The sequence below is a fragment of the Momordica charantia genome (genome assembly GCF_013281855.1).
Source record: "Momordica charantia cultivar OHB3-1 chromosome 3 unlocalized genomic scaffold, Mcharantia_2.0 BLBB01000003.1, whole genome shotgun sequence".
Classification (NCBI taxonomy): Eukaryota; Viridiplantae; Streptophyta; class Magnoliopsida; order Cucurbitales; family Cucurbitaceae; genus Momordica; species Momordica charantia.
Window position 1 is genome coordinate 17,791,914 of NW_028275161.1, and position 22,731 is coordinate 17,814,644.

The 22,731-nt window shown below is 41.0% G+C and overlaps 2 protein-coding genes across 2 annotated transcripts; both read right to left on the bottom strand.

Moving 5' to 3' along the window:
- Positions 1-1,044: 1,044 nt before the first annotated feature.
- On the bottom strand, positions 1,045-4,283 carry LOC111020160 (berberine bridge enzyme-like 28). The gene is made up of 2 exons (XM_022296732.2): positions 3,352-4,283; positions 1,045-1,890 (listed from the first exon to the last, which is right to left on the bottom strand). Exons 1-2 carry the CDS (start codon positions 4,223-4,225, stop codon positions 1,382-1,384), a joined length of 1,383 nt encoding a protein of 460 aa, XP_022152424.1. The 5' UTR covers positions 4,226-4,283; the 3' UTR covers positions 1,045-1,381.
- A 16,225-nt stretch (positions 4,284-20,508) lies between these two features.
- LOC111020161 (berberine bridge enzyme-like 18) lies at positions 20,509-22,334 on the bottom strand. The gene has a single exon (XM_022296733.2). The coding sequence runs from the start codon at positions 22,271-22,273 to the stop codon at positions 20,657-20,659; it is 1,617 nt and encodes a 538-aa protein (XP_022152425.2). The 5' UTR covers positions 22,274-22,334; the 3' UTR covers positions 20,509-20,656.
- Between the last annotated feature and the right edge of the window lie 397 nt (positions 22,335-22,731).

The following is a 22,731-nucleotide window of genomic DNA, read 5'->3' on the forward strand; positions in this document are numbered from 1 at the left end:
CTTGGTAAGAAATATCCAAACATAACAAAACATAATATTATTTATGTATCCAAAATTAGGTCGCTCATGGTCGTTATATTTTATTTAATAAATATATATATGTACAACAGTTTGGGATGGTGGAGGATCAAACTCATAACCTCTTGATTGAAGGTATATATCAATTACCACTGAGCTATGCTCGTTTTGACTTAAATGTTTGTAAATTAATTAATTGAAACCTAACATAAATATGTGCTTTTATTTATTTAGCTAGTAATTGAGAAAATGGCTACATGACATATATTTGCGGATAGTAGCGTTCATTTTCCAAGTTTCAAAATAAATTTAGAGTTCGGTTTTAATTAATTCATGAAAAATTAACTGTAATTACAAATGATTCATTATTAGGTAGAGTTTAAAGTACTATAAAAAAACATTAAAAATTCAATAACAAAAATAACATTTTTGAAAATTTATAGACCAAATAAAATAAATATAAAAGTTTACAAATTAAAATAGAATATATGTATTTTCTTAAAATACATATATTCTATTACAAATAAAATATAAGTTTATATATATACAAATAAAGTATAAGTTTCCAAAACACATGCTAAAATAGATATTTTAGATATGCAAAATAGATATTACTATTTAAAATGAAATATGAAATTTATAATTTTAAGAAAATCTATTAAAATGTCAAATTGTGAATCAACCTCGGATTAAAATAAAGTTTGTGAGTGTGTTTAGTAAAACTATATATGAAGAGTACCTGATTTTTTAGATGGGGCGAGCCTCTGGAATAACTAATGAATTACAACTTTGATAAAAGAAAAATTATTAAATTAAATATTAAAAAAAAAGTGGGTTAACAAAACCTAATGACCATTGGTTTAAATTTTCGTCAAACAAATATCCTTTTTCTACTTATAATTTCATTTTTTTTTAACAAATATAAATTTAGGGAAAAAAATGACTAGCTTCTGTTTATCAAGGCACTCACATTATTAAAAAAAAAAAAAAAGTGAAATATACATTTTTTTTCTACAACCTTTCAACTCTAGAGAAGACATGATATCTTTACCATTAAACTGTATTCAAATTGGTTCTGAAAAATACATATAATGTACACAAAACATAAATAGATTTATGCCTGCTAGAGAGTCGGTATGATTTGCTCATGCTTAAAGAAATTATAAGTATCAACTTTGGTCTTGATATCTACCAACCTTTTAAAATTGTTCCCAAAATACTTCAATCCCCAAACGCTTGCTCGCTTGTAGCTGGTCCTTCCATATTTGTTGTTGGTTCCAATGTCGAGGTCTCTATAATTGGGATATGCAGCCCTCGGAGAGTTGGAAACGAAAGGGGTCATGTAATCATAAAGCTCTCGTATTCAATCGAGGTGTATTTTCTCCGCATCAACGCCTTTTTCTTCCCACTGAATAATGTAGCCAATCTTGTACAGATATCTAGCTCTGTGGGCATAAGGAGTTTCCGACTCGGGAATCTGACTCATTATCCCTCCATAAGGCATAAATATAAAAACTTTCCCTTGTTTATCTTGAGTTTTCAATCTTTCCCATATGCCCTCGATTGCAGTCTCGGAAATGGGTTCCTTGACATAATCAGATTTGATTTTCATGCTTGCTTTGGTGAGAGGATCTCTTTTGAGCAAAGTTTCTAAGGATTCGTCTGCTGGAAACCCTGTCAACTTTGCATTTACAAGAGCTGATTCGATCCAACTCGATTCTATGCAATCTTCCTTTGCCAAAACCAACTCTGGGAAATTTGTCTTTAAAATTTTTACAAGTTCATCTACCTTCCCAAGAAACAAAGTGAAGAATAAGGCTATTGGATTTTTATTTGTTTCGCCTCCTCCTTGGGAAACATTTAAAACCCCACCTATCATCAAGAATAATTGAATTCAAATGTTCATATTAGTGGCAAATGCAATATATTTTGGGATACCATTTTCTGAGGAGAAAACACAACTTTTTTTAAGAATATGATAGAGGAAAAAAGAAAAAAGACAGCTTTCAATTGATTTACTTCCATATATTTAATGGGGTGAGTTGTTATTTCATGGCGTTCTCAAAACTATTTTTTTTCTTCAAACAGGGAGAGATAAAAATTCAAACTTCCCATCTTTTATGCCTTAACCAGTTGAACTATGCTTAGGTTAGTTTCGTGTTCCCAACATTTTAATAGTTTGGAAAAAGGTGTTCCTAAAGTATTAAAATATTTTAATGTCTTACATGTATGATCTTTTTTAACTTTTCTTTTAATTTTTAAATTTTTCATACAATCTAATTTTGTCATTTTCATTCATTTTTATTATTGGTCATCTAACCGAGGTCTTAATCCTATGTGAAAAATTGACACTTTTTTTTTTTTTGAGAAATGTGAAAACTTGACACTTAATCTATCATTTATGAATGTGACTTTAAATATTTGTCATAATAGATGTTTATTTATTATATAATATATTATAACTAGACGTGTGTGTGTGTCAAGTTTCTATTAAATAATTAATTTATAGAACAAAAAGAAAAAAAAGAACTTTTTATGTGAAGTTCAAAGATTATACTGTAAAATATTTAAAAAGTTCAAGACCACTATAATAATTTAAGCATGAATTTTTAGAGACAAAAGTAAGGTTTAAAACTTATTTAACTTTGAAATTTTAATTTCATCATTCAATAAGTAACCTACAAATTACTCAAAGTTCACTTAACACACCTCCTCAAAATCTACATACAAGAATGTCACAACTTAAACCAAACAAAAAAAATGCTTAAATATATTTCATCATAAAAGGAAAAAAAAAACCCTAAAAACATAACCAAATTACCCTAAGTCTAGACAAAAATTAATAAATAAATAAAATTATAGCATATATACTTTGAGTGAATTTGAAATTGTTATTTGAACCCAATCTTTTTAAGTGAAATACTTTTATGTAAGTACTCTTGAACGAAAGGAACTTACAATCTTTTGATTTGATATATATGCTAATTACACTGAACTATACTCGCAATTTGGCAAAAAGAAATCATTTTTATTACGTAACTAAAATATCATAAGAAATTTTTCAAAAGTATTCAGCAAGCACAATATCTCACACTTTCAAGAGTATACCTAACCCACCAAACACTAATAATAATTAAATTTCCAACTAAGTTTAGTGAGAAATTTAACAAAATATAAAAGTATCCTAAAAAGTAAAAAGCATATCTTTTTTTCCCCTAGAAAAACCATTTGGTGTGATGTCTTTTCATTGTCATTATCAATTCTTAAGAAATAATATTTTCCTCTCAAAAGTGATAAATAAATAAACCCAAGCATAAACCATTGAAAGAATACCAGACAAAATGGTGCCAAGGAATAGATTTTCATCCAATTTGTGAGCCACATATTGCCACCGATGGATTAGCTTCACTGCATCTTTTTCCAAAGTTCTGTTAATTGAGCAACTCGTTACAGTCGCGGGAACTGGAACCAGCTTCACCTTCCACGCCACCACGATTCCGAAGCTCCCTCCAGCACCCCCTCTAATGGCCCAAAACAGATCCTCCCCCATCGACTCTCTATCGTGAAATTTCCCATTAGCATCAATTAAGTAAGCGTCAATCACATTATCAGCGGCAAGACCATATTTTCTCATCATCAACCCATAACCACCGCCACTAAAATGCCCTCCAACGCCGACCGTTGGGCAAAGACCAGCCGGAAACGCGAGGGTTCGACTTTTTTCAGCAATTCTATAATAGAATTCGCCAAGAGTTGCTCCGGACTGAACCCATGCAGTTTCGTGTTTGACGTCAATGGTGATGGATCTGAGATTGATTAGGTCTACAATTATAAATGGAAGGTGGGAGATGTATGAAAGACCCTCGTAGTCATGGCCGCCACTTCGAATTCGGATTTCGAGGCCATGCGTTTTGGAGCAAATGACTGCAGCTTGAATATGGGAAATATTTGCCGGTGTTATGATGAGGAGTGGCTTTGGAGTGTCAATTGTTGAGAATCTAGGGTTTCGAATGGAGAAATTCAACACAGAAAAATAGGTAGAATCCATTGGAGAGTAAACAACTTTGGAAATAGGGTAACTATCTTGAGAATGATCGGAGATACATGGAAGAGTAACTTCATGTTTGTGAGCCCATGTTGGAGATGAAGATAGAAGGACAAAGGCAAGAGAGAAAGAAAGAGGGATTAATGGGGAAGAGTACTTCATGGCTGGTTTGGAGATTTGATGTGTGTGGACTTGAAAGCTCTATTTATGGTCAACAATGTCCAAAAAGTGAGGGAAATCTTTGGTACATGAAATATCTTTTTGGGATTAAAAAATGTCCCTTGGCTTTTATCATCTAGGGCAAATTTGGGATTATATTTTTCTTTTTTTTTGTCGTCTTTTAGAATATAAAAGAACAATTGTAGTGTGTGAACGTGAAGATCTAAACCTAGTTTCAATTTGAAAGAAGAATGCTAATATCTTAACCCTTGAGAGAGGGTGGTTGGTAACAAATTAAAAATGACTTTAATTTAAAAAACGATGTATTTGAATTAGATAATCACTGTTTTGAAATTTCTAAAAACGCTAAATAATAAAAATTTAAAATGATTTTAGGAGAAGCATGCAATGAGTGCTTACCAAGGAAGCGCTTCTTTTCAATTCAAAAATCATTCCAAACTCAAGACGGAGTGATTTACAAAACGTGAAATCAATATGTATAATTGTATTGTATAAAAAGAATTGAATTCAATCCACGCTCAAAAAGAAACTCTCATTTATTGTCTTTTATTTTATGTGGTTTATTTTTATTGAATAAAAAGTATGAGTTGAATCTATTCTCAATTTTATGGTCGGGTTCGAAGTCGTAAAATCAACTTGTCCAGGTCCATCTAAGGTCAACATTTGATCCGCCTGATCCAGTACAACCTTCTATCAATTAGATTGGATATGGATCTTCCGATTTTAAAGAGATAACGTGTTTTCGGAGGGCTGTTTTTTACTGTTTAAAATTTTCTAATTTTACACTTTATGCATGTAGGATTTTATTTTAGTTCCGATTTTATCCATATTTGTTTTTTTGAAATATAAAAGATTTAATTTCATAAATTATTATCATAATCTTCTAATTATTATTAGACCCTGTACTAATTTTCAACAAAAATCCCTTAATTCACTCCTTCAAAACCTTAATTTATTTCTTAAAAAAATATTGATTTTCTCTTAATTTACTCCCACATTGGTGTTCAATCTTCAAGGACATTTCAAAATCACACAAACATCTTTTGAAGTCTCAATAAACATATATCCGCATATTCAAAAAATATATTCAAAATCACAGTATATATCCACTTATATATCCGCATATATACATTCAAAATCACTATAGTATATATCCGCATATCCGCATATATACAAGTTGAATCATAAGATATATCCACTTATAAATCCGCATATATACATTCAAAATCACTATATTATATATTCGTATATCCGCATATATACAAGTTGAGTTATAAGATATATCATAATCAAACTCACTATAATATATATCCTCATATATACAATAGTTCAAACGAAATCATAAATCGAAAACAACCGTTGGAATGCAAACCTTTCGATCAGGATAAATAGAGATGAACTGCTCTGGTAACAGAGAAAAACGGAGGCGGCTGGAGATGAAGGCGGGCAGACGTCAGCCAGAGACAAAGACAGGCATAAACGACTCGAGAAGAAGGAATGGTGGAAATCTCCTTTCGAACGGGAAAAACAGAGACGGGCGATGGAGAAAAACAGAGTCAGCAGAAGAGGAAGGCAGACAGAGACGGACGGTCAGAGAAGAAGAACAGATGGTCGGAAGAAGAAAAACAGACGATCGGAGGAAGAAGAAAGGAGTTTTGAAAATGGATGGTTTTGGAGATTTTTGGGGTTTTGGGATTTTTTTTATCTAGGAAAGTATAATTAAGCATTTTAAGAGATTTAAATTCTAGATTTAAAAAATTATTTAATATTGAGGTGGATCTTTAAAATGATATACTAGTGATTTGTGTGATGGATATCATCCTAATTACTATTGTTTCATGAAAAAGTGTAAATTTTACATTTCAATCCTTTTATGTAATTATGGTTCCTAAATAGGCTATCAGTGCAGTAATCCCTATTTTAAATTGGACCGGCCAAACCTATTGAAATCGGGTCGTTGGCTTTGTTTATTATTATAAAAAATAATGCTATTTATGTCGTCTTTCACCTCATCTTTATAAAGTAATGTTTTTCCTTTTTAAATGTACTTTTTTTCTTAGAAATTCAAAATCTCTTAAATTTTAAATCTTCCCATTTTAAAATGTTTAACTATTTTAAGCACATCTATTATTTTATACAAAATGTCTCGATAATATTTATAAAACAAAAAATCTAAAATAACACATATTCTAAAACCCTTTGTTTTGAAAATTTTAATACCTTTTCCATAATTAAAATTAAATTATTATATAGGCTAATTCAAAACCGATCCAAGTCCAATTAAACTCTTGGTCCATCTAATTAGACTCATGGATTGGACTATAAATTTAGATTTAAGTTGTAAGCCGGTCTAAGCTTGATCCGTAGTACTTGAAGTCCATTAGAGGTGAACAAACCAAACCGAAAAATCGATCCGATCGACAAAAACCGACCGAATCGATGTCGGTCGATCGGTTTCGATTCGATCGGTTGAAGAGACGAAACGGTTGATGTCGGTTTTTCTGTTTGAAAAATTGACTAGTCAGTCGGTCGGCTCTTCCGATGGGAAAGGAACTCACCAACCAACCTATAAAAAAAGAGAAGAAAAAATTAAAGTTTTGTTCCAATATAATATTCTACCCCACAAGAGAGAGCAGAGGATGGAGAGAATAATAATTGAGAGGGTAGATTGAATGGAAAAAAGAAAGATGGTGAGAGTCAAGAGAAGAAAGAGAGATAAGGTGCGACAAAAAAGAGAGGGAAGAGAGAGAGGAAGAAATAAATTAAAAAGAGATGGATATTAAAAAAAAAAAAGATAAAATGGCTCTTAAATAGTACGTGGCTCTTTCTTAATCATTCCTTTCCTTCAATTTCTATCTCTTTCTTTCTTTCCATTATTTCTCCTCTTTTTCTTCTCTCTCCCCACCTTCTTCTCTTTCTCCCAATTTCTGACCGACCGAAACCAATTAGATCGGTTTTCAACGTCGGAAGCGATCAAAAACCGATTCCGACCGATCGATGCTCACCCCTAAGATTCGTAGACCTTGGACTATTACTTCTTTGGATGGAGCTAGTCGAGTCTGGCCAATGAGACTTAATCTATTCATTTATTAAATATAATTTAATTAAATTTAATGAATAAAGAGAGTAAATAGGAGTTCTCTCAATTAGGATTGCGTGTTGGTTTGTGATAGTATTTGATTACTCATCTTGCGTATCTCAAATTAGGAGTTTTATTTTATTTTATTTTATTTGAAGAGTTTAGTTCCGCATAAACTACATTAATATATATTTATGAATTTAAATTTTTATCAAAATATTTTATTACAAAACCATCAAATCACTGATGGTATATGTAGGGGTTAATAATATGCATGTTCACAACCCATTCGCAATGAGAGGAGTAGTCCATATCTATTATAAACCATTGTTAGGTCTCTCTCTTTTCAATGTGGATCCTTAACAGAGGCGCATCTACGAGCTTCGATTGCATCATAAGAGACTCTTCGGATTCTCTGGTTGTCGCGACTTCAATTCGCGTTCCATTTCCGTTGTCGCTTCGTAAGATCATGGATGATTGCCGAAAAATCATCGGAACACCAACCATGAGAAGTGAAGATCAATTGTTCCGTGCTGCTCACCACTCCTCGAGGCCAAGGACGGGGTCGAACCGTCATTCCAGGCAGAAATTAGATGCATCCTGGAGGGTCTGAAATTTGCGGCTGATTCCAAATTCACCCATTTAGAAGTCGAATCTGATTCTTTGTTGGCAATTCAACTGATTCGAAATGAGATACACACAAGGGGAGATGAGCAAAATTGGATGATGGAGATTCAAGCCCTAACCCGCCGTTTTGCCTTCATTTCCTTTTCTCATTGGTCCCATCAATGCAATTGTGCTGCCCGTGGTTTAGCAAAATGGGAGATCACTTCCCCTTCTGCCACACGTATGCTTGGCTTTTTAATTTCCCTGCTTGGCTTTTAGATCGAGGAATTTCCCTTCCATTTTTGCCCCTGTGACTTAATTTAACGAAATCACTTCTTAAAAAAAACCATCAAATCAAACGCAGGCTATACGATATCCATTTTTATATAAATTATAAACATACCAATCAAACATATATACACACAAAATTTAAAATTTAAAATTTTATTTTTGTACCATCTAAATTCAAATTACATAACAACCTTCAGATTCCCAATTTTATAATTAGTAGTCAGTAACACGTGGATGCACGCGGAATTTATCATTTTATTACTATTAGTTTGAGCAGTTTTATCTTCTAAATATAGATTTATCTCTTTTAATTCCTCTAAATTTATCTCTCTTTCTAAATATTATCTCTCAATCTTTACAAATTTTCAAATAAACTTAAATAAATGATAATTTGAGTAAGCAATTTGGATCACTGGAAGAAAAAAAAGTCTAAAATCAAATGAGAAGAAAAATAATGAAATGACTCAATAGATAAATGAAGTTGCGATGCACGTCGGTTTGAGGTATATGCTCATTACTGCTGAGTTATGCTCGCTTTGGGAATTTGGTAGTTTATTTTAACCTTTAAAAAATACATAAAAAAAAGTATAGTTAAGATTTATAACAAAAATTAATTTTACAAAAATTGAAGATGTTGATTTCATAATTGAATTAAAGTAAGTAAATTATTAGAATAATTCAAAGGTAAAAAGATAAATAAGTTGATTATAGATATTCGCTAATAGTCTTTCATACTTCAATAATTCAAAATTTTTTAAAATTAATTTATAAAAACAAAAGATAAAACTTGATATATTCTAACTCTTTATTTTTTTTTTCTAAAATAAAATATTTATATTTTAACTTTTGGTATTATTAAATAATGAAAATAATTATCAATAATTTATGAAAAAATTAAATTTGAAATAAAATAGTGGAGAGATGGAGAAAGTGAATGGGCGCGATTAAAGAAAGTGAAAATTTTAAGATTAATTTTGAGATTAAATGAGATGTTTATGATTCTCCAGATATTAAATTAAAATGTCACTTACAAAATTAATTCAATCAACATTTTATTTAAATAATACAAATTAGAAAATGTGAAAAAATAAATTCAACAAAATTATGTACCATATAGTCCTGTGATTCATACAATTTTATCAAATAAAATAAAACACATAAAAGAAATACTAAACCTTAGTGCACACAATTTCATCTTCTTTCACTCTAACATGATCCACCCCTCTTTACGTTGGCTCGCCCTCCTTCATAGCGATTCAGCCACCAACGCCATTGTAATAATGTAATTCAGGGAATTTTGCTATTCATTTTCCTATTGATTCTTAAATCATATTTGCTAACAGAGAATGTTTGGGGAAGAGAATACCCTGGACACGTGGAGGACCCCTATTGGTGCTCCAAGATGACTCATGAGTCATGCCTAGCTCGGGCCGCCGAGATCACCACCACTAGCGTTGACAGATGCTAAGTATGAGGGCCGAGGTCCGATCTACCGGGAAGCTCGGTGGGGGCCGATGTGAGCTACTGTCAGCGGCGTGATTATCGGGTGTAACCGTCGGTCCCGAGATTACCGGGTGTAACCGACGGTCCCGAGATTACCGGTTGTAACCGTCGCGAGATTAGCGGGACTACCACCCATAAGTAGAGGACCTCACTCCACGATCAGGTACGATGATTTCTGACCTCGAACTAAACTGGGAATCCGACCTATACTGACTTGATCGTCGGAGTGCTCACCTTTTTGTGCAGGTCCGCCCAAGTATTCAGATCGGTCCGGAGGCCGAGTTCGAGCTGCAATCAGAAATACACTGTTGTGCATATCCTTGCATAAACATTTGACGCCGTCTGTGGGAACCGACAATCTAAGTCATCCCAATTCTTTTAAACCAACACGCAAGCGAAAATGGTTCAACCCGCAAACTCGACCAATACGGCAGATCGAAGGACCCTAGCTGCCAGCGATGCCCACCAGAGAGAGGTCAAAGCAGCAGTGGTAGAAGGGCAAGGTCACGACGGCCTAGCAACAGAACCCTTCCGCAGGTCGGCACGAATCACTGCGCCTGTTCTACCACCTGCGCACCCCCCAAGGACATCCAAGGCGACCCGTGGCCGAAGTGGAACCTCTAAGAAGGGCGCCCGGGGTCCAGCCCCGGCCCCGACAAGTGAGAACTTGGACGCACTCCAGAGAGAAATAGAGGCAATGCGCACGCAAATGCGGTCCATGGAGGAAATGTATAACGAAATGATATTAGCTGCAGGCGCAGGGTCCCGATCAGAGAATCGAGTGACGCGCGTTGGCATACGCGAGCAAAGGGGTTCCCACCTCGGCCCAGTCGAGGAGGAACATCCCGAAGACAAAGAGAGCGAGGGACACACTCGCCAGAGAGAAGACCTCCGTGAACACCTCAACAGAAAGAGAGGTTCATCTCTCTGAAAAGGACAGTCACCATCCCGCTCACACAGGAGCTCCAACCAGCAGGCTGAATCCTCTCGCAACCCAGCAACTCCTGCAGGAGTTATTACAAGGGAGGAGTTCGACCAGCTGAGGGGCCAGCTCGATGCTCAGGTGGAGGCCTTAAAGGCCAAATGTGAGCAGAAAGAAGTTCCACTGAACGATGGCGACTTGGGAGAATCGCCCTTCACCTCGGACGTTTTGGAAGCACCGATCCCTCCGAAGTTCAAAGCTCCTACCGTGAAACCTTATGATGGGTCGAAGGACCCCAAGGATTATGTTGAGGTCTTTGAAGGCCTCATGAATTTCCAAGCGGCATCAGACGCAATCAAATGACGCGCCTTTCAGATCGCGCTTACTAGCAGCGCGCGATTGTGGTATCGGAGACTGCCAGCCAGGTCGATCTTGACCTACACTCAGCTGAGAAGGGAGTTCCTCGCCCAGTTCTCTTCTCGGCATTATGACAAAAAGGCAGCGACCCATCTCGCCACCATCAGACAGAAAGAGGGTGAGACGCTGCGAGAATATGTCACCAGATTCCAAGAGGAGCAATTGAAGGTCGCACACTGCTCCGATGACTCGACCATGTGCTATTTTCTCACCGGTCTAGCCGACGAAGCCCTCACGGTGAAGCTTAGAGAGGAAGTCCCGGCCACCTTCGCCGAGGTGCTTTAGAAGGCGAAGAAAGTCATCGATGGACAGGAGCTCCACCGAACCAAAACCGGCCGACCAGAACGAAAGATCGGCCGGGGCAGAAGTGGAAAAGATATAGAAAAGGCAGATCCCAAGTCCAAGGACAAGGGCTCCTTCTCCAGCGGCCGAGCTGAGTATCGAAGGGCGGAGAACGGACCTACCAGGAGCCGACCTTACGAACGCTTCACCCCGACCACGATTCCAATTTCCGAGATCCTAACGAACATCGAGGAGTCTGGAATGGAAAAACTACTCAAACGTCCTGAGAAGCTTCGGGGAGCCCCGGAGAGGCGCAACAAGGACAAGTATTGCCTCTTCCATCGGGAGCACGGCCATAACACGTCAGACTGCTGGGAGTTGAAGCGCCAAATTGAGGATCTAATTCAAGATGGCTACTTCAAGAAATTTGTGGAAAAGCCGAGGACCAGCTCGGCAGAGAAAAAGGAAGAGCGGAAGCGTTCGAGGACGCCGTCCCGGCGCACTGACCGACCTGCGGTCATCAATACCATTTTCGGAGGGCCAAGCGGGGGTCAGTCCGGACATAAAAGAAAGGAGTTAGCTCGTGCAGCCAGGCGCGAGGTGTGCATCATCAGGGAGCAGAGGCCGACCTGCCCAATCACCTTCGACAGTGCAGACTTGGAGGAGGTCCACCTGCCCCACAATGATGCACTTGTGATCGCTCCCTTGATTGATCATGTGGTGGTCAGGAGGGTGCTGATAGACGGAGGCGCATCTGCTAACATCCTGTCCTTACCGACCTACCTCGCCCTGGGATGGATGAGGTCGCAATTGAAGAAAAGCCGGACACCGCTGGTTGGGATCTTTGGAGAATCGGTCATCCCAGAGGGTTGCATCAACTTGCCGGTCACACTTGGGCAGGACCAAACTCAGGTCACCCAAATGGCCGAGTTCGTGGTAATTGACGGTAGATCGGCCTATAACGCCATCTTTGGGAGACCCATCATCCACTCATTTCGGGCCATTCCCTCGACACTTCATCAAGTTTTGAAGTATTCCACCCCCAATGGCGTGGGCACGGTCCGAGGAGAACAGACCGCTTCGAGGGAGTGCTATGCCTCCGCACTCAAAGGCTCATCGGTCTGCGCCCTCGAAACTCTCGCCAGTAGGGATGGGACGCTCGAGTTCAAGGCCGACCTGCCGAGGAGGGAGTTTGCCGCACCCACTGAGGAGCTCGAGCTTGTTCCTCTGCTTAGTCTCGAGAAGCAAGTAAGCATAGGAACCAAGCTGGGGGCCACCGACAGAGATGAGCTAATCCACTTCCTCAGATCCAACTCGGACGTCTTTGCGTGGTCCCATGAGGACATGTCTGACGTTGACCCGAAGATTATGACGCATCGCCTCAGCATAGATCCGTCATTCCGACCTGTAAAACAAAAAGAAGACATATAAACAAGGAGATGAGTGATGTAATTGTTGAGGAAGTCAGCAAACTTTTGAAAGCTAAATACATAAGAGAAATTTCGTATCCCGAGTGGCTCTCCAATGTTGTATTACTTAAAAAATCTAACGGAAAGTGGAGAATGTGCGTAGATTTTACGAACTTAAATAAGGCATGCCCGAAAGATTGCTTCCCACTACCGAGGATTGATCAGCTCGTGGACGCCACAGCCGGGCACGAACTGCTCACCTTCATGGACGCCTACTCTGGGTACAACCAAATCAAGATGCATGTCCCAGATCAAGATCATACCGCATTCATAACAGACCAAGGTCTGTACTGTTACAAGGTCATGCCCTTCGGTTTAAAGAATGCAGGAGCGACCTACCAGAGAATGGTGAACAAAATGTTCGCCAAGCAAATCGACCGGAATATGGAAGTGTATATGGACGACATGCTCGTCAAGAGCAAGCGGTCTAAGTCGCATCTTTCCGATCTGACCGAAGCCTTCGAGGTTCTAAGGACATATCAAATGAAGCTCAACCCAGCTAAATATGCCTTTGGAGTCTCTTCAGGAAAATTCCTTGGCTTCATGGTGAACCACCGGGGGATCGAGGCCAACCCCGAAAAGATTAAAGCTGTGCTCGAGATGGAGGCACCCAAAACGCTGAAACAGCTTCAGTGCCTCAATGGCAGGATTGCAGCCCTAAACCGGTTTGTTTCAAGATCGACAGATAAGTGCCTCCCTTTCTTCAAAGTCCTACGAAAGAAAGGGCCGTTTGAATGGACAGCAGAGTGCGAACAAGCATTTCAGCAATTGAAGAGCTACCTCTGTTCGGCACCTTTGCTCGCCAAGCCCCTGCCAGGGGACAAGCTCCAATTGTACTTAGCAATGTCTGACAGTGCCGTCAGCTCGGCCCTAATCAGGCAAGAGGAAGCGCTGCAAAACCCGGTCTACTACACAAGCAAGGCTATGACCGAAGCCGAGACTAGATACCCTCAGATGGAAAAGTTGGCTCTCGCTTTAGTCACCTCGGCCCGACGGCTTAGACCATACTTCCAAGCCCATACTGTGGTGGTGCTCACTAACTTGCCCCTAAAAAACATCTTCCATAAGCCAGAAGCTTCTGGACGCCTGATGAAGTGGGCAATGGAGCTAAGTGAGTACGACATCCAGTTCGAACCCAGAGCTACGTTGAAAGGGCAAGCAGTGACAGACTTCATAGCCGAGCTCACACCACCTTCCGAGCCTGGCGAGTCCGACCTACCGTGGACAATCTATGTCGACGGATCCTCCAATGAAAAGGGGTGCGGGGCCGAGGTCCTCTTGCTCGGACCAGGAGGCGAGTGATTTGAGTATGCCTTGAGGTTCGGCTTCCGGACTTCCAATAACGAGGCTGAGTATGAAGCATTTATTGCTGGTCTACGAATCGCCAGAGCATTGGGGCCTCTTGTGTTAAGATCTTCAGCGACTCCCAGCTGGTTGTGAGCCAGATCACGGAAGAGTACCAAGCCAGGGACTCCCGAATGGAGAAGTATTTGGGCAAGGTCAGATCGTACCTCGTCCAATTTCGAACTTACGAAGTAAGCAGGGTTCCCCGAGCAGAAAATTCTAATGCCGACGCCTTGGCCAAGTTAGCATCAGCGTACGAGACCGACCTGGCCAGGTCGGTCCCCGTCGAGATCTTAGATAATCCCTCGATCTCAGAGCCAGATCTGATGGAGATCGACGCTCCAGAGTCCTCATGGATGGACCCGATTGTGGACTTCATTAGGGGCAATTCACCACAAGACCCCAAGGAGCGCAGAAGGTTGGCAAGGCAAGCAGCTCGGTTCGTGGTCCGAGGTGGAGCGTTGTACCGACGCGGCTTTTCCCTGCCTCTATTGAAATGCCTAACCCCTGAAGAGGGCCTATACGTCCTCAGAGAAATCCACGAAGGAGTGTGCGGCAATCACTCAGGCTCCCGGTCGCTGTCGGCCAAAGTGATCCGACAAGGATACTATTGGCCGACCCTCAGCCAGGATGCCAAGAAGTTCGTTAGAACTTGCGACAATTGCCAACGCTACGGAAACATAATCCACCAACCTCCCGAGCTGCTCACCCCCATCTCGGCCCCGTGGCCATTCGCGCAGTGGGGAGTAGATATCATTGGTCATTTCCCTTTGGGCAAAGGCCAGACCAAGTTCGCTGTGGTTGCTGTGGACTACTTCACAAAGTGGGCCGAGGCCGAGACACTCTCCCACATAACGGAATCCAGAGTCACGTCCTTTGTATGGACAAATATCGTATGTCGCTTCGGTATACCGAAGGCCATTGTGACAGATAATGGGAAGCAGTTTGACAACGCGAAGTTCAAAAACTTTTGCAGCAAGCTTGGCATAAGTCACCTCAGCTCGTCCCCCGCACATCCGTAAGCAAATGGGCAGGTGGAGGCAGTCAACAAGATCATCAACCGAGGCATCAAACTTAGACTGGACTCCAAGAAAGGCAGGTGGGCCGAGGAGCTACCAGAGGTTTTATGGTCGTACCGGACCACCCAAAGAGAATCGACGGGTGAGACCCCGTTCTCCCTGGCCTTCGGCTCCGAAGCTGTAGTCCCGGTTGAGATCGGCATGCCATCTGACAGAGTCGAGCATTACGAGCCTACAGCAAATGAGGAAGAGCTGCTCCTCAACCTCGACTTGTTGGAAGAAAGAAGAGCAATGACCCAGCTACGCCTGGCGGAATATCAGGGCAGAATGGCCAGACACTACAACGCCTGCGTTCGACCTCGGACCTTCCAAGTCGGACATCTGGTCTTAAGGAAGGTCCAAACCCATATGGATGCCCTTGACCCGACCTGGGAGGGGCCGTTTGAGGTAAAGGGAATAGTCCGACCTGGGACGTACATATTGGCCGATCTGAAAGGAGACGTCCTCGCACACCCGTGGAACGCGGAACACCTGAAGTGTTATTATCCTTGAAATACCAAAATGGTTTTCAATGGATCTGTAAAAACTGTTTCAAAAGAATTATGATCGGAATAAATGTGATGATTTAATTTCATGATTCCGAGTTCGACCAGAAATTAAATGGGGGCCACGGACTCCCACACGATCACATTCCAGCAGTTGGTTAAAATTCAATCCTCCAAAACCTAAGGGTACGAGGTGCGATGCCAAAACCGTTGGTGAACTTAAAATTCAAACCTTCAAGGCAAGGGGGCGATGTGAAAAGTTGAGAATGATCAAGCCTTTGAATCTGAGGGTACGAGATGTGATATGAAGAACAATTATGGACTTAGGATTTTAGCCTTTTAACGTTTTTAAGTTAAAGGTATGATGTTAAAAAGTCCAGAGTTGGTGCAATGCATTGAATACTAGACAGCGATCCGAGTTCAAAATTTCAAGTATTTTAGTTAATGGCGCGACCTCAAAGGTACGAGGCGCGAGGTGACATTGGCTTCAACTTGAAGAAAAAACGAAGAAAGAAGACAACAAAGTAAAAACAAATGAGAAGCCTCTTTATTGAATGAAAAGCAGAGCCAAGGCTTATAAACCTTGCAGCTCTGCCCTAACACTTACAAAAGAAGAGAATAAAGACAGAGAAAGGCCTCATGAAAGGTGATCGCCTAAGAGCCTGCTTGAGGAGCGCCCTCCTGAGTGGTGCCAACCTGATCCTCTTCGAGGTCGGAGTAGTCAGAGTCCAGATCTCTGACGTACTTATCCACCAACGCTTGGGGGCCAGGGGTGCCGCTAGGCCCAGACGCCCACTGCTCAGCATACCTCTTCTTCAGACCACCAAGATCGATCTGAAGGTCAGGCATGTCGGAAGCAATGCCCTTCATAAGAAACTTGAAGCCCGAGTCAGAGAAGTCTTTGGCAAATCCATCGAAGTCAGGATGTTGCCTGAATGATTCCTCTAATAGGGCTCCATTGCTGAGACGCTCCTTCACCATCTCCAGCTCAGCAGTCGCGTGCTTCAGCTCTTCCTCCTTCGTTTCAAGCGCCTGGAGCATGTCGTCCTTCTCCTTGAGGAGTTGGAACTTCTCCTTCTCCAAGCCCTTGGTGATAGCATGGGCAGCTCGGAGCTGGGCCTTGCGTCTGTCCTCTTCTTTCTTCAGCAGCTCGGCCTTGGCCTCCACCTCAGCCTTCAAAATTTCCACCTCAGAGTGAGCTTTCAGCAGCTCATCCTTCATGGTGGAAGAGGCAGCCTCCAAGGCAGCAGAGAACTCCTCTTTCTCCCTCGCTGCCAGAGCTTCCCTCCCATCCAGCTCGGCCTTCACGGCCAGAGCGGATTGAATGGAAGCAACAAACGCCTGAGAAAAGGTACAAAGAAGAAAGTTAGACCGAGCTACCTGTTAGGTAAATTGAGCAAAAATGAAGACACCAATCTTACCTCAGCGGCGTAGTCGATGGTCCTCTGCAGGACGGACCCCGGGTCACTTACAAATTTAGACGCTCTTCTGAGGCATCGGTCCAAACTTGCAGCCGAGATGCGGGACACCTGGTCCCTCACACCAGAACTTGATGGCTCGACTCTGAACCGTGCTGTCACGTCGGACGTCCCGCCCATCCTGGCCTCAGGATCGTCCACCCGATCTGCGAAGCTCGCAGGCAGGGCCCCACGAGCTCCGACCTCCAAGGGGGGGTGATCTTCTTCTTCTTCCTCCTTCGCTTCAGAGGGGCATCCTCCCTCACCTCCTCGCCCAAGGACGAGACGTCCGCCACCTCGATCTGACCCCTGGGGCGCTTCTCCCTCGAAGGACCCCCAGAAGACTCCAGCTCGATCACTGGGGCTGGATCTTCCAAGGCTGGCCCTGCCACAGCAGGAGTGGCAGGTTCCGAACTCTGGGCGGCCTCAAGAGCATGGGCTCGGCCCTTGGACTTGCGTTTCACGTTGCTTGCAAATCCGCAAACCATGGCTGCAAAACAAAAACAGGAGTCAACACAAAGTTAGAGGAAAAAGGGGGGGAGCAAGCTCGGCATACCAAGTTCGGAGTTCGGCCTTGAGGATTCAATGGGACGAACTGCAGGGTTGTAATCTAGCAGCCCGGATTCAAGCAGCAGCTTGTCGGTCACCAAGGTTCCGACCTTCCTACCCCTCGAAAAATGCTCCTTGTAATATTTCAGAGTGTCAAAGGAGGCTTGCGTAAGCTCGGGGACTGGTCGGATTGAAACTGCACAAAGACAAAATCCGAGTCAGACCTGAATAACAAGAAAGAAAGTTATCACAAAAAGTAAGAGCTACTCCGTACCTAGGTTCCCAAACCTAGTGGGAACGTCAAAGAAGGAACGACCCGACTCGTCCTTTGCAAGCCATTCCCCGGAAGCGTAGAACCACTTCCTCACCCATCCTTTGATGGAGGTTGGCCCCTTAACTATACTGCCTACGCCTTTCCTTGCGCACATATAGAACCGACCAGGCTTCTTAGCTATCATTTTCGCTTCGAAACACGCGAGGAGCTGGTCTACGTCCAACAGCTCGACCTCTTCACTATCCCGAGCTCGTAGCCAAAAAAGGATGGCCAAAGCGAAAATGACACCCCACCCATTGGGGGCCACTTGAGCTGGAGCCAACCCAGTTCGGAAGAGAAATTCTTGGACAAAAGGGTGAAGGGGAGGCCTGAGGCCGTACTCAAACATTTTGAAGTAGAGAGTGACCCATCCCTCTGGAGGATTGCCAGCTCTCTCCCCCTCCTCCGGAATCCTAAGGAGGATGTTCTCAGGGATAGCGAACCCCCTACGAAGGGATCCGAGGTAGTGCTCAGGTATCCTAGAAGGGTATTCCAAACCCTGACCCGAGGTGGAGGCATCACTATCCTCCCCGTCATCGGAGAACCTAAAGTTTTCTATCTCCTCGAGCTCGGACTCTAACCTACGAGCTAAATCCTCATCGGATCCTAACTTGCTGCTAAAAGAGGACGACATGACAACTACGTTCGAAAGAGAAAGTGAGGGAAGAGACCGACCTACCAAGGGTTCGAGCTGCCTTCAGATCGAACTCCAAGAATTTAGGAAACGTAAGGTATGACCTGAAGGATTGGGGGTATTTATAGCTCGTCGGAAAAATTTCCCCACCGTACACGTGTAATCAACGAGCGGCTAGGATCCTCCCGAAGATCCGAAGCGTCGGAATATTTGAATATTCCGACGATAAATCCACCGCAACGGTTATATTTTCCCACGAATAGAAAGTCGCCACGCGTCCAAAGCAAGTCGAATGAACTTCTCTTCCAGGTCGAGAACGGACCAGATAGAGAGGGGGCCAATGTTTGGGGAAGAGAATACCCTGGACACGTGGAGGACCCCTATTGGTGCTCCAAGATGACTCATGAGTCATGCCCAGCTCGGGCCGCCGAGATCACCACCACTAGCGTTGACAGATGCTAAGTATGAGGGCCGAGGTGAACCTGGCCGATGTCCGATCTACCGGGAAGCTCAGTGGGGGCCGATGTGAGCTACTGTCAGCGGCGTGATTATCGGGTGTAACCGTCGGTCCCAAGATTACCGGGTGTAACCGATGGTCCCGAGATTACCGGGTGTAACCGTCGCGAGATTAGCGGGACTACCACCCATAAGTAGAGGATCTCACTCCACGATCAGGTACGATGTTTCTGACCTCGAACTAAACTGGGAATCCGACCTATACTGACTTGATCGTCGGAGTGCTCACCTTTTTGTGCAGGTCCGCCCAAGTATTCAGATCGGTCCGGAGGCCGAGTTCGAGCTGCAATCAGAAATACACTGTTGTGCATATCCTTGCATAAACAGAGAAAAATATCCATGAGAATAATAGAAGATTGAGTTTTGACGAGGAAAAAGCTGGGAGTATGAGAAAGAAAAAATTCTTTATATAGTTGTGCGTGTGCGAGATAATATTAAGTTACAAAATTTTTTAAATTTTCCAATTAATGAAAATTTAAAACAACTAATTAATTCATAGAAATAAAAATACAAATCATTATATATTCTAATTCTTTACATCATTTTTTAAGCAACTATTTATATTCTAACTTTTATCATTATTAAATAATAATAGTAATAATTAACACTTCGTCAATAATTTATAAGAAAAATAGTTTTGAAAAAATAGTGGAGAGATATTCAGATGAAAGGAACTAAAAATTGACATTTAATGTTGAGAAAAAGTAGTGGAGAGATGGAGGAATGTGAACGGAAGGTGTAATTTTAGGAGAGAGGTAGAGGAATGTGGACGGGTGTATAATTTTTTAGAGAGGGAGGGGAAAAATAATGTAATTATTGAGAGAGAGAAATGACAAAAATGCCATCAAATTATAGACAAAAATTTAGAATTAAAAGGGCAAAATAAGGAAAAAAATTATGCTTATAAGACCTTTATATAGATGAGATCTAGGACTTGAATGCTTCAAAGCTACTTTAAAAATCAATACAAATTTTCAAAATAATCTTTTCCATTTTTACTATCAAACGCTTGTGACAATATGATTATTCAGAAACACCTAAGAACAAAAATTCCATCATATCTTTCTTTTTCTGGTTTTTTTTTTCTTCAATTTTTAATATTAAAAAATTCTTCACAATCATGGGTTGATTATGTTTAACGCCCAAGAATAGAATTTTGTCAAAACCTAAGTGCAAAATTGTTGAAGAACCCAACTTGGAAATAGGTACATAATGCAAAAATACAATAGTGTTGTATGTTTATTAGTTGCCTTCCAAAGACAAATTGATGATATATGAACATTTAGAATACAAAGGTAGCAATTTTCTAAGGCATAAACTACAAAACCAAATGTCTTTGATGATATATGAACATTTAGAATACAAAGGTAGCAATTTTCTAAGGCATAAACTACAAAACCAAAGTATAAAACCCCCATTGTGCTCATCTCAGTATAACACATCCTAAGAATTGCTTCCAATCATATCTCAAAACACCTCATGTCCCCCTTTCTTCCACCATCGAGATGGAATGCTCTGCTCATTCCTAAAAAAATTGGAAGGATCAACCTTAATTTTTACACTAACCAACCTCTTAAAATTATCTTTGAAGTATTTAACTCCCCATATACTTGCTTTGTCGTAGCTTGTATTCCCATTTTCGTTGTTCGTTCCAATATCCAAGTCTCGGTAATTGATATATGCAGCCCTCGGATTCTTTGAAACAAAAGGAGCCATGTAGCTGTAAAACTTACGGATCCAAATTTTATTTCTTTGTTCTTCATCTCCCCCACAATATATGGAATAATGAATCTGGTAAAGATTTCCAGCTCTATGCGGAAAGGGAATCTCCGATTCAGAAATCTCGTTCATTTTTCCACCGTAAGGGATAAGAAACATTTGTACCATTTTAGCTTCTTTTTCGTTGAACAATTCCCATATACCCTCGAGCCCAGCTTTGGGGACGGGCTCATTTACATAGTCGGATTTGCCTTTGAATGAACCTTTGAAAGTCGAACGCCTATCGAGAAGGACATTTAATGGCTGCCCTCTAGGAAATTCAGCAAAATAGAGAACAGATTCAATCCAGCTCATTTCTATGCAATCTTCTTTCATCAGCCCTAGCTCTGGGAAAGTCTTTTGCATGATGGGAAGAAGATCTTCGACTTTTCCAAGGAACAATGAGTTGAAAAATGCTTCTATTGTTCTTTTTCCATTTCGATGATTATTTGAGTTCGTGCCCATTAATATAATTTTGATGATAAGTCTGTCATCTTGCTTGTTGGCCACATATTGCCACCGGTATATTAAATTGGTTGCGTTTTGTTCCAAGTTTCTTGTGATTGTGAAAACAGTCACCAACGATGGAACTTGGAGGAGCTTTATTTTCCATGCAAGAACAATTCCAAAGCTTGCTCCTCCTCCTCCTCTAATGGCCCAAAACACATCCTCCCCCATTGATTTTCGGTCATGGAGCTTACCGTTGACATCAATGAAGTAAGCGTCGATCACGTTATCTGCAGCAAGACCAAATTTTCGTAGCATCACACCATAGCCACCACCGCTGAAGTGCCCACCAATGCCGACTGTCGGGCAAAGCCCTGCTGGGAACCCCAGTGTTTTGCTTTTCTCTGCAATTCTATAGTAGAGTTCACCGATGGTGGCTCCGGATTGCACCCAAGCAACCTTTTGTTCCACATCGACGTCAATGGACCGAAGATTCGTCAAATCAACAACGACGAAAGGAACGTTGGAGACATAGGAAAGACCCTCATAGTCATGGCCACCGCTACGTGTTCGTATTTGCAAACCATTATTTTTGGCGCAAATGATGGATGCTTGAACGTGGGAAGCTTCCAATGGCGTTACAATTATTTGAGGCTTTGGAGTTTTGGCACCCAAGAATCTTAGGTTCTGGATTGAGAAGTTCAAAACTAAAGAGTAAGAAGGATGGGTTGGAGTGTAAATAATCTTGGAAATTGAAGAGCTATTGGGAAAATGAAAAGAAAGGCAATGGAGAAAATCTTCATAGTTGCAGGCAGAAGCTACCCGGGCAAACGACAAGACAACAAAAATATAAGCTAACGAGATAATTGGTGACTTCATGTTTGGTTTTTTGTTTTGGCAATGGATGAAAGCTTCTACTTATAGTGTTAAAGAGGCAGCTCTCTTCTTGAAGGGTCTTGGGGCTGAAAAACTCTTCTGTGTGTTCTTGATGCTTGGGGTGGGAATTACGGATTTAACCTGAAAGTGTGGAATTTCAGCATTATTTTCATTTTCATGTTTAATTAAACACATTTTTAAAAGAATATTAAATAATAAATTTGAAATATTCAATTCTAGTAATTTTAGCAGGAATAGAAAAAGTAGTATCTACTGAGAAGGAGAGATTGGATCTCACACAAAATTTGACTTTCTACAATATGAAATTTCAAATTAATATTTTAGTTCCTTCAACGTGTATTGCGTGGGAATAAAATAGAGGAGAAGTCAAATCTTATTAAAATACTTCGCACTAAAAATTATCATACATAGGTCTCTGCTTTAATGTGTACATACAACCA